The following is a 13,223-nucleotide window of genomic DNA, read 5'->3' as shown; positions in this document are numbered from 1 at the left end:
AATTATCTTGAATGAAAGCATTTATATTCAGAATCAATTCAACAATGAGAATAAATAAAAAGCTAGGTTCATTATGTTACAGGCTAGCTTGAGATGTCATCAGTTATCTTCTACATCAAACCAGAAATAAACACAAGTTCGAGAACAGATGACTCGAACTCGCTGCAAAGCCAGCTTCCCACTTGTAACAACAGCCTTGGAACCCCCTTCTATCCGAGTTTGAAAAACAGAAACACCATCACAACTAGTCTTCACAGAGGAGGAGAAAATCTCACTCCCCCCAGCTGTAGTCACGATTGGGCATGAGAGATAGTCCAAAGGGTTTGACTCACATTGAAGGATGCAGCCATCTATAGTTAGCCTTCCACTTCTATGAAGCAAGCAACAACCAAGCTCTGCCTTCACTGTTAGGTTCGCCAATTTGCAAGTGGACAGGAACTCCAATGCACTGCAAAAACAATAACAACAGTACCAATTATGTCTTGTGATGGAAATTAAAGGATAGTGACCTGTAAGAGTCTACTCTAAGATGTTGGAGAATGAAATTTTGCAGTGAAGAGCTAGGCATGGAAATCTGTAAATCTTTATCAGTCTGATAAACCAAGCAGCAGACAACCACATCTCAATTACTCAAGAATTGCATGCATGTCAGAGCCTTAATATTGATATTTAAGGTAATAGGATGATATTGAATGGGTACTTTTGTGATAGCTACTAACTATGATAATAACTAATTTCAACATGTTTTATGATGCTATAACAGGCACAATAAGCATGAAAGATATTGCTCATAGCATAAGGTCAAGAATGCAGGAAGTATCATCCTTCACTATTGGTATACTGGAATAAATGCATCATCCCTAAACTCCAGTTCATGGTCACTTACATGCAATGTACGGATTGTCCTAGTTAAACTGAAATCCAATGAGATACAAGATAAGGGCAAAGCAATGCAATTGTCGTCCTGCATACCTGTCTGAACCTCGGGAACACAAGAGTGTTGTTTCATCAGGAGCCTCACCTCCACCAATCTGAACAAAGTAAGTTGAGATAAACAGTGAACAGGTGGAAGAATTAATAACTCCAGAAGTTAACTTTTACTTTGCTTTACGAAATCAAAGAACAAGATTAACAAATTAGCATAACAGTGTAAACACTTCAAGTGCACCTGCTGGAAAACTTCAGTCACAGTTGTGCTGGAAAACCTTCAAAAAAAAAATGCAGAAAAATTAAAATATCACAGTTGCATGGAATAAAAAAAGAATAAATAATTTAAATAACTACTCCAATTCACCTAGTTAATTCTAAAGATTTGCTCAAAGATACCTTTACTTAAGTCAACACATCCATACTCATCAGAGAGAACAATAATATCAATAATTTAACCCACAGAGGTGCAATAATATCAATAATATCAATACTCATCAGAGGTGCAATTTGAAGTGCACATGCAGGTGCACTTCCAATTGTGCACTTGCTGGTGCACTTGCGAAGTGCACCAGCAGGTGCAATTTCAAAATGCACCTGCTGGTGCACTTGCGTAGTGCACCAGCAGGTGCATTTCCAATTGTGCACCTGCAGGTGCACTTGCGAAGTGCACCAGCAGGGGCATTTCCAATTGTGCACCTGCTGGTGCACTTGCCAAGTGCACCAGCAGGTGCAATGTCAAAATGCAAGGGAAAAAAAAAGGGCTTGAAAAAAAAATCTATGATGGGAACGACTTGAGCAAAGAAATTAAACAAGCATAAATGTATCATAAAATTAACAAGCAAAAAATTAACAAGCAAAAAATTAAACAAGCAAAAAATTAAACAAGCAAAAAATTACAAAAAATCTAAGAAATTTGAAATCGTGGAGTGGGAAGTTCGACGATGGATGGCGGCGAACCTTTTGATGGCTGGTGGACATTGGATGAACAGGGCAGTGAACGGCCGAGAGGTTGGACCCAAGTTCCGATTTCAGTGAGCCCGTGGATATTGATGCTGAGAATAAGCTCCGTTGTCGACGGTCGATGGCGGCGAACCGTTGATGGCGGCGAACCGTTGATGGCGGCGGACGATGGATGCACTTGGCAGTGAACGACGGAAAGGTTGGAGGCAACTTCAGATTTCAGTGATTTTGATTTTAAGGAATTAGGGATTTCATTTAAGGACGTGACCTGATCAGGACCAGCGAATCAAAGAGAGGCGAGCTGCAGAAACATGTGCAGCTCGGGATCTGCAGCAGATCAGCAGAACATGAAGCGGGCCGCAGAATGAACCAACGGCGTGTGTCAAACCTATGTTTCTTGATTAACGTTCCTTGAGCTCCGTCTGTCGTGGACGGTGACCGGCGAGAGGAGGTGGTGCCTCTGGCGGGAGGTGAGCAGCAGCCTGATGGAGTACGGAGGCGACGGCGGTGTGGAAATCAGTGAGAGAATAGGAATGGCTGAATGGTTCATCAATAAGCAAACACACGATTTAGGAATTATTTGGCTCCACAATTCACTAACGGAAAGCTTAGTCCGTTAGTGAAAAAACGAAATAAATAATAAATTCACTATTTCACCCACAGATTTCTAACGGTAAAAGATCCGTTAGTATTTTTCTAACGGATCACTGACGGATAAATTCATCCGTTAGTGGAGAATATATTTCAAATAGTCCGTAGGTGAATCCGTTAGTGTCACTAACGGACTTTAATCCGTTGGTGAAGTCCGTTAGTGATCTCCTCCATTTTTGTAGTAGGTCTTAAGAATACAAGAACTGACCCAAAACTCACAAGGTCTCTTAAACCGATTAACCCAGTATTTCAGAGTCTGACCCATATAAGCAAAGCAGGCCGGCTTCTCTGGGGCCCAAATCCAACGGGAAAAAATCAGTATGGTGATATCATTTTGCAGTTCTGCTCACATGTACACCGGAAGAAATTAAATAAACGTCTAGCATGGAGAAAGGGGTTTAGATACTTCCATACATACAAACCTGCATGACAAAGACATGCGGCACTATAGCAGAAAGGCCGAAAGACATCACTAGCAAATAAAAAAAAAGGGATAAAAGGAGAGAAACACCTTTCTCACAAAAAGAAAAACTTATACTCACGCCGTAAAATTTTATTTTCTGAATTTAAGATCATCATAGTTATTTTAATGAATTTTATGTTATATTTAATTATATATACTTAACTCATATAGCTTTACTATACAATTATTTTATTTTATGTTTTATGCACATTAAATAGAAATATAAAGAAAAGTTCATAATAAATTAAATTTTCTATTTTCATAATTTTTATTTATTTAATTATTTTAAATTATTTTTCACTTTTCATTTTAAATTATAGTAACATATATATTGATTATTATAATCGTATTTAATTTTATTTTACTTTTAAAATTTTTAAAAATATTTCTTAATATTTAATATATTTAAAATAAATATAATAAAAAAATTATATTTTATCTATGAGAAAAAATAAAATAAATAAAAATTATAGTACCTTAAATTTATTTTTATGAGACAAAACAAATATTGATGGCCTAAACTGTTGCATTCCAAGTAATGAACCATTTTACTATTCAAAAGTAAAAATACACTAAATTTATTGAAAAATCTCATAGGTCCCGTTTAAATTAAAATATTTTCTTTATTTTGTATATCTATTTTACTTTTTCATCTTATAATTTTTATCACCTTACTTTTTCACATATATTAATAAATATAATTTTTTATTAATTTTTAATTATATTTATTTTAAATATATTAAATTTTATTAGATATTAAAAAATATTTTAAGAGGTTCTTTAAAAATAAAATAAAATTATAATAATAAATTTATATATTTTCATAATTTAAAAAAAAGTGAATAATAATTTTAAAATAATCAATAAAAGAAAGATATAAATTATAAAATGGATGAAGTAATTAATTAATTTAAATATTTATTATAAGCATGAGTTCAACCAAAACATAGAAGTAAAGTTGAAGAAGGAAAGTTAAAGAAAAAAAGTTTATAAGATAAAAAGAAAAATAATTTTAAAATAAGAAAAATAATGCATTTTTGTGATTCTTTTACTACAAATATAATATTAGTGATATTTTAACTGTGATCATACGAATAATTGTTTGCTGCTATAATCACATTTAAAATTAGCAATTAAAATTAAAAATATATTGAAAATATAAAATACATAATAATTAGCAATTTGAAATGTAAAATTATAAAAAAAACTATCAATAACTGACATAAGTATTTATCTAAATAAGCCCTAAATACAAATTAAGCCTAGAAAAAAATTTTGTGGCTGCTGGGATTCGAGCCCAGGTCTCCACGGCCACAACGTGGAATTCTTACCACTAAACTACAGCCACCGGTCGCGTCATATTAGCATACGTTATTCTATTTCTATTAGAAAACAAATTCCATTTCAAAAGTTAATCGGTCTTCCACAAGGGTAAGGAGTGTTAATCAATTTCTTCTGTTAGCATTTCCTTTTCATAGTGAGGGAAGGAAATCCTGAAGGACTAAGTATCATAATTCCCGTACATATACACATATAAATATTTGTTCTTTCAGACGATGACAGCGTACAACTACTAGTTTAGAAATCATAAGCAAATCATCTAATTCAATCACCATGCAGTGGGTTCGCGGCAAGTGTTTAGGGAAGGGATCTTATGGCTCGGTGTTCTTGGCCCATCCAACCACCCCTGATTGGCCGTTGCTTGCTGTTAAGTCTGCCTACTTCAGAAAATCTTCTTCGCTAATGAAAGAAAGGAGGATCCTGCTCGGTCTTTTTGGCTCTGAAGGGATTGTCAAATGTTATGGATCCTGTTTGAGTCTTGAGTTTTTTACCACAGTTTACAACCTACTAATGGAGTTTGCACCTGGAGGCTGTCTTTTGGACTTGATCAACAAAACTTATGGAGGAAAAATACCTGAGAATGATGTGAGGCAGTATGCTGGAATGATTCTTAAAGGTTTATCTTCCATACATAAAAATGGATACGTTCACTGTGATCTTAAGCCTGCCAACATCCTAGTTTTCCCTTCTGAACAAGGATTGAGTCAGCTCAAGATTGCAGATTTTGGCCTCGCCAAAGAACTTGGTGAAAGAGATTTGGGAAAACCCTGTAGTTTCCGAGGAACTCCCTTGTACATGTCTCCTGAATCCGTAGGGATTTCTGTGATAAGACCAGCTTTGGATATTTGGTCTCTTGGTTGTGTTGTGATTGAGATGATCACAGGAAATCCACCATGCAAGGGACTGGGCATGCAAGGGTTATTAAACCGTTTGGTGCTTGAGAGTGGATCGCCTGACATACCTGAGAATATGTCAAGGGAAGGGAAGGATTTCCTAAGCAAGTGTTTCATGAGAAAATACTATGAGAGGTGGACAGCTGATATGCTCTTGAATCATCCTTTTATTGTCGAGGAAAAGTTTACTTAAACCGAGGAGCAACTCTCACAACAATTGGGTGATTATTATCTTTATTATCACCGTTTGTATTTTATTTTATTCTCTTTTGATTTCGTTAAATTTAGGACTTAAATTTCCTCTTCGTATTTCTTAAAAATTTTTGGATTGTATTGGAAATTGATGAGATTTGAGTAGATAAATTTTTATGTGGACAAGAAAAGTAAAGCCATATATATGCATGTTGCAACTCTGGGGCCATGTTTACTAAAGGAAGCAACCTTTCCCAGGGAGAAGCTGCTGCTGGAAATAAAAGAGGTGTGCAGAGAGCTAAGAGAAAAGAGTTGGAAAGAACTAGAAAAATGAGGAAGAAGAAAAAAGTCTATGTTCCATGGTTGTGATCATCTTTGTTTAGTTATAAAATCTTCGTTTTTTCAAACTTCTTGTTACTCTATTTGTGTTTGTAATTTTTGTTATTTTTTTGTGAAAGTAAAGCCATGTCTTATGATATTTTTGTTGTATTCTACTACATAGAAATAGTTCAAACTTGCAAAATTAGTGTCCACAATTTTTGGTTATCTACTTGTATTTTCTTCTCCTTCTTCTTGTAAAACTATTATGATTGAATAGTTTTACCCCATTAATAGGTTGTCTAGGTTGTCTCTTTCTTTCATGCTCCATGTGATTTTATATTTTGTTGAAACATGTTGTGAAACGTACGTGACTTTGGATTTGGTGATTTCATACCACCTTGATGCTGTTCTAGGCTTGGCTTGAGGTCAAGTCACAAGATCTTAGTGCTCCTTATGATCCCTCAGATCAAACCAAAGGTTATGGATGATGGATCACCGACATTTGAGAATTGTTGCATGCAGCCATGCATGGGGAAGGCTATTGTCTAGGTCTTTAGCATATGTACATGATAAAATTTGGATTTCTATTTTCCACTTGCTTCATGGAAGCACAATCTCATTGATAAACATCGCAAATAATTCCAAAAACACAAGCACCAAAGAGTTTGAATACTCATTTTATACTTATTTGACCATCCAGTGAGTTATATTTTTTGATTTTAATAGTGTGAATGGTCGAATTAATTAAAAATAATGTGGATTCATAATTTAGGAGTTAATTGATGAATTGATATGTTCTATTAAATTATTTGGATAATGATTCAAAATAAAAATAAAATTTAAAAAAGTTAATTATTTAATAGATGTAATTAGGTGATGCATTATGTGACGCATTTCAAATGAAATTCTGCGAGCGATTGATGGACTTGGTATATATAAACATGTGAAAACTCTTCCCCTAAAGTTTATGATAATAGTCCGCTAATTCTAAACTGGGACAATTGATACTTGTAAAATGACCGATCGACACCGTATACAAGTTGGAATTTGATAAACAAATTTAATTAGTAGAAAGTATGAAACCATACAAAATAATATATACCCAAATTAATAAATCATTACTACATCACAATCTTTCACAAATAAACATTAGAAACTCATTAAAGAGAACAGGAAAAATAAAAGAAACGGATTACGTAGCATTTCTCATGTGTGAGCTTGTTGATGATGAAACTAAATGACTTCATTTCCAGCAGCCCCATGTTAAAATTTGAAGCTTTACGAACTTAAAATGTTCCCAATCTTTGATATTTCTTCTCTTCTCATTGCTGAAATGAGATTGAGAAAAGGAAGAGATACTACAAATCCAAGTGGATATCCCCTTTCCTCTCTCCCTCCTCCCTCCCTTTTTCTTTTCCCTTTTCTTTTTTTTTCTTTTCCACCTCCCCTCTGTTTCCGACTCTTCTTCCCTATAATCCTTTTCTATTTTTTTTTTCTTAGACCACTACGTATTTATAGGAGTGACACAACTATCCAGAAGTGAGCAGTATTCGGTTCAAACTGAAAAAACCGACCGAACCGAATTAATTTGAAAATTCGGTTTAATTTTTTATTCAATTCGATTCGGTTCGGTTTTTAATTTCAAAAATTTTAGTTATTTCAATTCGGTTTCGGTTTTGATTAGAAAAAATCGAAAAAAATCGAATCGAACCAACTAGTGATAATAATATGTTATTTTCAATAACATAGAGAAATTAAATCATATTAAAATTAAAATATTTTAATTAAATTTTAAAATACTAAAAAATAAAGTGTAAAAAATAAAAAATTTATTAAAAATCGAAATCGAATTGAATCCGAGCGGTTCGGTTCAATTTAATTTCTGACCAAAATCGTTTTGGTTCGATTTTCATAAATACTAAAATTTCAATGAATAAATCGATTCAATTTTAAACCAAACCGACCGAATACTCACCCCTACAACTATCTTTTTTTATCACGTTCCACGTCATTCGTTTACAGAAAAAAAGAATTATATTGAGCCTAAAAGATTAATTGTTTATTTAAAATATTTTTTCTTGATAATAAAGCTTTTCTTAAATTATTTTTATTTTAAATAATTTTTTAAGATATTTTTTTTTACAAAAAAAGTTCTTTGAGTTAACAAAATTCTTAAACACAAATACCATTTATTTATTTGTTGTTAGATCGAAGTACATCATATTTGGTTCAATTTCACCCTTAAATTTTATAGAATTCAATTGAATTATATATTTTCTATATTTATTTAAATAAAAATTATAACTCAATTATTAAAATTAAATTTCATAAGATTGGTTATAACTAAAAACCAATTCTTTAAAGTTTTGATAGAACTTAAAATGAATTCTACAAAACTTAATTATCTAACAATATTTAAATTTAAGTCAGAGACTAATTTAAATTTAATTAGAAAATAATTAAATTATTTTAATTTTAACTAAAAAAATTAAATATTTATTTCATTACATAAAAAAATAAATTTATAAATATTTTCAAACGGATTAATGAGACTATTAATATAATTAAAATAATGAATTTTATGTTATATTTAATTATATATACTTATTTTATTTTATGTTTTATGCACATTAAATAGAAATATAAAGAAAAGCTCCTAATAAATTAATCTTTTCATTTTATAATTTTTATTCATTTCTTTTTTTTATTCTAAAATTATTTTTTACTTTTTTTTAAATTATAATAACATATATATTAATTATTATAACTCTATTTAATTTTATCTTATTTTTATTTTTTTTAAATTTCTTAAAATATCTTTTAATATTTAATATATTTAAAATGAATATAATAAAAAAATTATATTTTTTAATATATGTAAATCAATAAAATGAATAAAAATAATAAAATGCTAAATTTATTTGTATGAGACAACAAATATTGATGGCCTAAACTGTTGGATTCCTAAAAATAAATGAACCATTTTACTATCAAAAGTAAAAATACAGAAAAATCTGACAGTATTTATTTTATTTTTTCATTTTACAATTTTTGTTCACTTTATTTTTTTTATATATATATTAATAAATATAATTTTTTAATTATATTTATTTTAAATACATTAAATTTTATTAAATATTAAAAATATTTTAAAATATTTTTAAAAATAAAAATAAATAAAATAGAATTATAATAGTAAATTTATATATTTTTATAATTTAAAAAAATTGAATAATAATTTTAAAACAATAAAAAAATAAATATTATAAAACGGATAGAATAATTAATTAATTTAAATATATATTATTTTTTATCGAGAGAGAGGCTTTCGACTATTATTCTATGAGTGATTAAATATTTAGCAACTATTTATTTAGTTATAAGCATGAGTTCTATCAAAACAGAGAAGTAAATTTGAAGAAGGAAAGTTCAAGAAAAAAAATTATAAAATAAAAAGAAAAATAATTTTAAAATACGGGAAATAACGCTTCCCAAAAGTAAATAGGACAGAGAAAAAAACTTGAAGTCGGTGAAAACAAAGGTAGCCGATAACTTATGAAAAAAGACAAATAATAAATTAGTGAAATTATTTATTACTGTAAAATTTAATTTATATCAATTAATTACCTCTTTGTTTTTTTTTATTTCAATCGTCACTATAAAAATAAATAACGGTAGAAATTTAGCATTTTTTTTTGTTATTGTTATATGCATCTCATAATATCATATTAAAAGTTAATTTTATAAAAAAATTATATTAGTGATTCTTTTACTACAAATATAATATTAGTGATATTTTAACTGTGTTCATATAAATAATTATTTGCTGCTATAATCACATTTAAAATTAGTAATTAAAATTAAAAACATATTTAAAATATAAAATACATATTAATTAGCAATTTGAAAGGTAAAATTAGTAAATCGGTCAAAACTGATTTATCTGAATTTATTCAATTTATAGATCGAACCGAACTAAACAAGCTAGAACACCAAACTGAATAGAATTGATTCAGTTCAATTTGGTTTAAAATCGATTTTTAAATTTTTTATGAATTTATTTAATCAGTATTTTATTTTTCTAACTTTATTGAATTATATTATAATTTAAACTTAATAATAATTGATTTGAATTTAATATATTTAAATAATCATAAAATCCAATCAATTAATCATAAAAAAATATGTAAAAATTATACATTTGCATATATAATTTTATAATATAATTTTATAATGTAATCAGAAAATGTACAAGAAAAAGACATCTATTTAAAATATGGTATCAAGAAATTGTAATGCACGGTAAAGAAAATATTGTATTTCAGGTAAAAGTGACAAACAAGTCCAATAAGATGTTGCATTCTAATCTGTGTTCCTCGAAATCGGATGCAACTGTTGGACGCATTCATGTCTGTTTTAAATGTTCAATATGCAACCCATATGCTATCATAGTCCTAAGGCCATTCAGAAGTAAACTACTGCAGTGCACTAGATATTAAGGAACTAATTACTTGAATTCTTTTTTTTCCCAGCTAGATGGCACAATCATTGCTCCAACGAACTCCAACATTTGGGGGGAAAGGTCTGCTATGGTGGATTGAATTCACAAAGCTTAAAGGTATTACAATTCAGGGAACAGGTACCATTCAATGCCAAGCATCAAGCATCAAGCCAACAGTAAGGACCATTCAATGTCAAGCATCAAGCCAACACCCAACAGTAAGGACCATTCAATCATTGAATTTCAATCTCTAAATATTTTTCTATTATAACTCTTAACTATTCAATTCTATTGACGCTAAGATTTTATGAAAGTTTTAATGCATTGGTCACAGGCATTACAATTTAAAATAGTTTACTCACCGAAATGATTAGATAGCAGAGAGACGAGTCGTGATGGACGGCTGAGGATGACAATGATTTGATGAGAGACCAAACACAACAGAGAAAGATGGAGAAGAGTTGAAGATTGGGTTGAGATCTGAGATAGCGTCGAAGACTGTGAGAGAGATACGTACTCACTGACTGAGATGACCAGATGGCAGAGGCAAGTTGTGATGGATGGCTGAGGACCACGATGATTTGATGAAAGACCAAACATGACAGAGAAAGATGGAGAAGAATTGAAGACTGAGATGAGATCTGAGATAGCGTCGGAGAGATCGTGACTGTGAGAGAGAGATTCAAGCGAAGGTCGTGAGAGAGAGAGACGCAAGGGACGGAGACAAGACTCTGGCTTTGGCAACTGGATGGGTGAATGGCCGCATGACTGGAGGACGAGAATAGAGAATGACTTTTGGTGATTGGTGAAGTGGTGAGGAGTCGTCGCAGTGAGTCTGCGGAATCAAGTTAAGATGCTTCAACGGAGTGAGAGGAAGGTAGGTGGCGAGCCGCGTGACTGACTTTATATGCTAGAAAGAAGTGATACGCGTAATATTTAAGATTGAGAATATAAATTTATAATAAAACGTAATATTTATGGTAAAATTTAGTCGATTCAGTTCAACTGAATTATTTTATTTTTAAAATCAAACCATTCGATTAGTTATTTCGGTTCCAACTAAACAGTGCACACCTTATATATAGGGTTATAAATTAAGCCTCTTAAATTGGATTCAATATTCTGATTAACGCGTCAATTGCAAAATTGGATTAAAAAACAACTTTTGTGGCTGCTGGGATTCGAGCCCAGGTGAGGCTTAATTTGGATTCAACATTCTGATTAACGCGTCAATTGCAAAGTTGGATTAAAAAACCAATTTTTGTGGCTGCTGGGATTCGAGCCCAGGTCTCCACGGCCACAACGTGGAATTCTTACCACTAAACTACAGCCACTTTGGTTTTATTGCTATAAAACAAATTCAATTTCAAAGTTAATCAGTCTCCACAAGAATAAGGAGTGTTGATTAATTTCTATTAGCATTTCCTTTTCATGGTAAGAGAAGGAAACCTGAAGGACTAAGTATCATAATTCCCGCACATATACACAAATATCTGTTCTTTCAGACGATGACAGCGTACAACTACTAGTTTAGAAATCATAAGCAAATCATCTAATTCAATCACCATGCAGTGGGTTCGCGGCAAGTGTTTAAGGAAGGGATCTTATGGCTCGGTGTTCTTGATGTGAAGTGTAACGGCAAGTTTTTCTCTTCTGCAAGAAATTGATAGCTCTGATTTTCTAACCATCTGACTAGCAGAATAAGATTCTTGGCCAATTTAAGTTTTTCTGCATCACCTTTTATATTGCATGTTTCTCAAATAGTTAAATGGAATAAGAAAAATTAGCACAAAGCAAATAATAGTGACCGTTGCTACACCAAATCTTGGTTTTGGTGATATTTTTAACATATTTTGTGCATGATATTAAAGTAATTTAGGATAATTTAATTATGTCCATTAGCTAATTGCTCAAAACCATTATTAACAACATATTTTGAATTTTTAACAAAGTATATAAATCATGTTATAAAAGCTTAGATTATAGTGAACCAAGAACAACTTAAATAGTATTTAAAAATGAACAAAAAAAAAAGAGATCAAATAATGAAGGATACCATGGGAGCTAGACCATGGATTGAACCTCCTGTGGAATCAAAGCAGCCGGCAAAGCTGCAATCTTGTTCTTGGTAGGCAAAGAAGGTAAACAATTAGATAGAGTTTTCTTGGAAGAAACTTTGTGAAATGCATTGAAGAAAGAAGCACCAGCAAAAAGAAAGCAGAAGCAAGCCACAGGAATGGCAAAAACTGTGCTGATAGCTATGAAGGTGGTTCCAGGACTGTCTTCTGCATCTATATACTTTATGTCCATAGTCACTGCCAGAACTATAAATCCTCCAGTGCCTGCAGCTTGGAGACCCATTAATACCCAGAAAATAATTGAACCAAATAACCTGTCTAAGCAATTGCCATCCATAAACAACCCAGAATATTTTTGCTTTCTTTTCTTTTCCTTTTCTGGTGAGAAAAATATAGAGAAAACAAGGAATAACAATCAAACTGAGGAGGAGCTGCTTTAATCCATACAGCTGCTTTGGAAATGACGAATAGCATTTCTTTTTTTTCTTTTTTTTTTTAATAATATTGTGGCATTAGAATTTCACCAGATGGGGTGCAATTATTTGCCTAAAGAGACAAGAATAGGTGGACATTCAGAAAGTGGAAAATATATGAAGAGTGAGACAAGCAAGAAAGACAAAAAGAATGGAAGAAAGCAACGTAAATTTTGTAAAGAATAGCTAATTTTGAAGACTTGGCAATGTCCAAATTAACATGAAGCGAAGTGAATTGGCCTGCAATGTGATCATTTTCAAATGGGACCCTGTTATGATAAAATTGCTGTACCTTTTAAATTTTCTGTTCTATTTGGGAAAAGGAAGAAGGGAAAAGGATCATTGTTTTTTCCATTTTTTAAATGATTAAATCTTTAGGGAAAGGATCTGGATTCATGGCTCTTTCTATAATCATCATTA

General features: G+C 31.3%; 2 protein-coding genes and 2 non-coding genes across 4 annotated transcripts; 1 reads left to right on the top strand and 3 right to left on the bottom strand.

Annotated features, from left to right (window-relative positions):
* Nucleotides 1-2: 2 nt before the first annotated feature.
* On the bottom strand, nt 3-2,806 carry LOC110610108 (F-box protein SKIP5). The gene is made up of 6 exons (XM_043959862.1): nt 2,750-2,806; nt 2,024-2,158; nt 1,888-1,931; nt 1,169-1,205; nt 973-1,031; nt 3-448 (listed from the first exon to the last, which is right to left on the bottom strand). The coding sequence occupies exons 1-6, from the start codon at nt 2,804-2,806 to the stop codon at nt 100-102; spliced, it is 681 nt and encodes a 226-aa protein (XP_043815797.1). The 3' UTR covers nt 3-99.
* Nucleotides 2,807-4,280: 1,474 nt separating this feature from the next.
* TRNAH-GUG lies at nt 4,281-4,352 on the bottom strand. The gene has a single exon. It is a non-coding gene; the product is annotated as a tRNA-His (tRNA).
* Nucleotides 4,353-4,618: 266 nt separating this feature from the next.
* LOC110610099 (mitogen-activated protein kinase kinase kinase 20) lies at nt 4,619-5,431 on the top strand. Its single transcript, XM_021749971.1, has one exon. It carries the CDS (start codon nt 4,619-4,621, stop codon nt 5,429-5,431), a length of 813 nt encoding a protein of 270 aa, XP_021605663.1.
* Nucleotides 5,432-11,514: 6,083 nt separating this feature from the next.
* TRNAH-GUG lies at nt 11,515-11,586 on the bottom strand. Its single transcript has one exon. It is a non-coding gene; the product is annotated as a tRNA-His (tRNA).
* Nucleotides 11,587-13,223: the final 1,637 nt, after the last annotated feature.

Source organism: Manihot esculenta, chromosome 1, assembly GCF_001659605.2.
Source record: "Manihot esculenta cultivar AM560-2 chromosome 1, M.esculenta_v8, whole genome shotgun sequence".
NCBI classification, from domain to species: Eukaryota; Viridiplantae; Streptophyta; class Magnoliopsida; order Malpighiales; family Euphorbiaceae; genus Manihot; species Manihot esculenta.
This window is presented reverse-complemented; position numbering and strand designations above follow the sequence as displayed.

What these genes read in the sequence shown, in the direction of transcription:
- LOC110610108 (XM_043959862.1), bottom strand. Translation starts at nt 2,806, where the DNA reads ATGGGTCAGACTCTGAAATACTGGGTTAATCGGTTTAAGAGACCTTGT. An exon ending in AGAGACCTTGTGAGTTTTGG is followed by an intron (nt 2,159 to 2,749) that starts GTCAGTTCTTGT and finishes GGTCCTGATCAG; the next exon opens with GTCACGTCCTTAAATGAAAT. An exon ending in TGTCCACCAGCCATCAAAAG is followed by an intron (nt 1,206 to 1,887) that starts GTTCGCCGCCAT and finishes TTTTTTTTGAAG; the next exon opens with GTTTTCCAGCACAACTGTGA.
- LOC110610099 (XM_021749971.1), top strand. Translation starts at nt 4,619, where the DNA reads ATGCAGTGGGTTCGCGGCAAGTGTTTAGGGAAGGGATCTTATGGCTCG.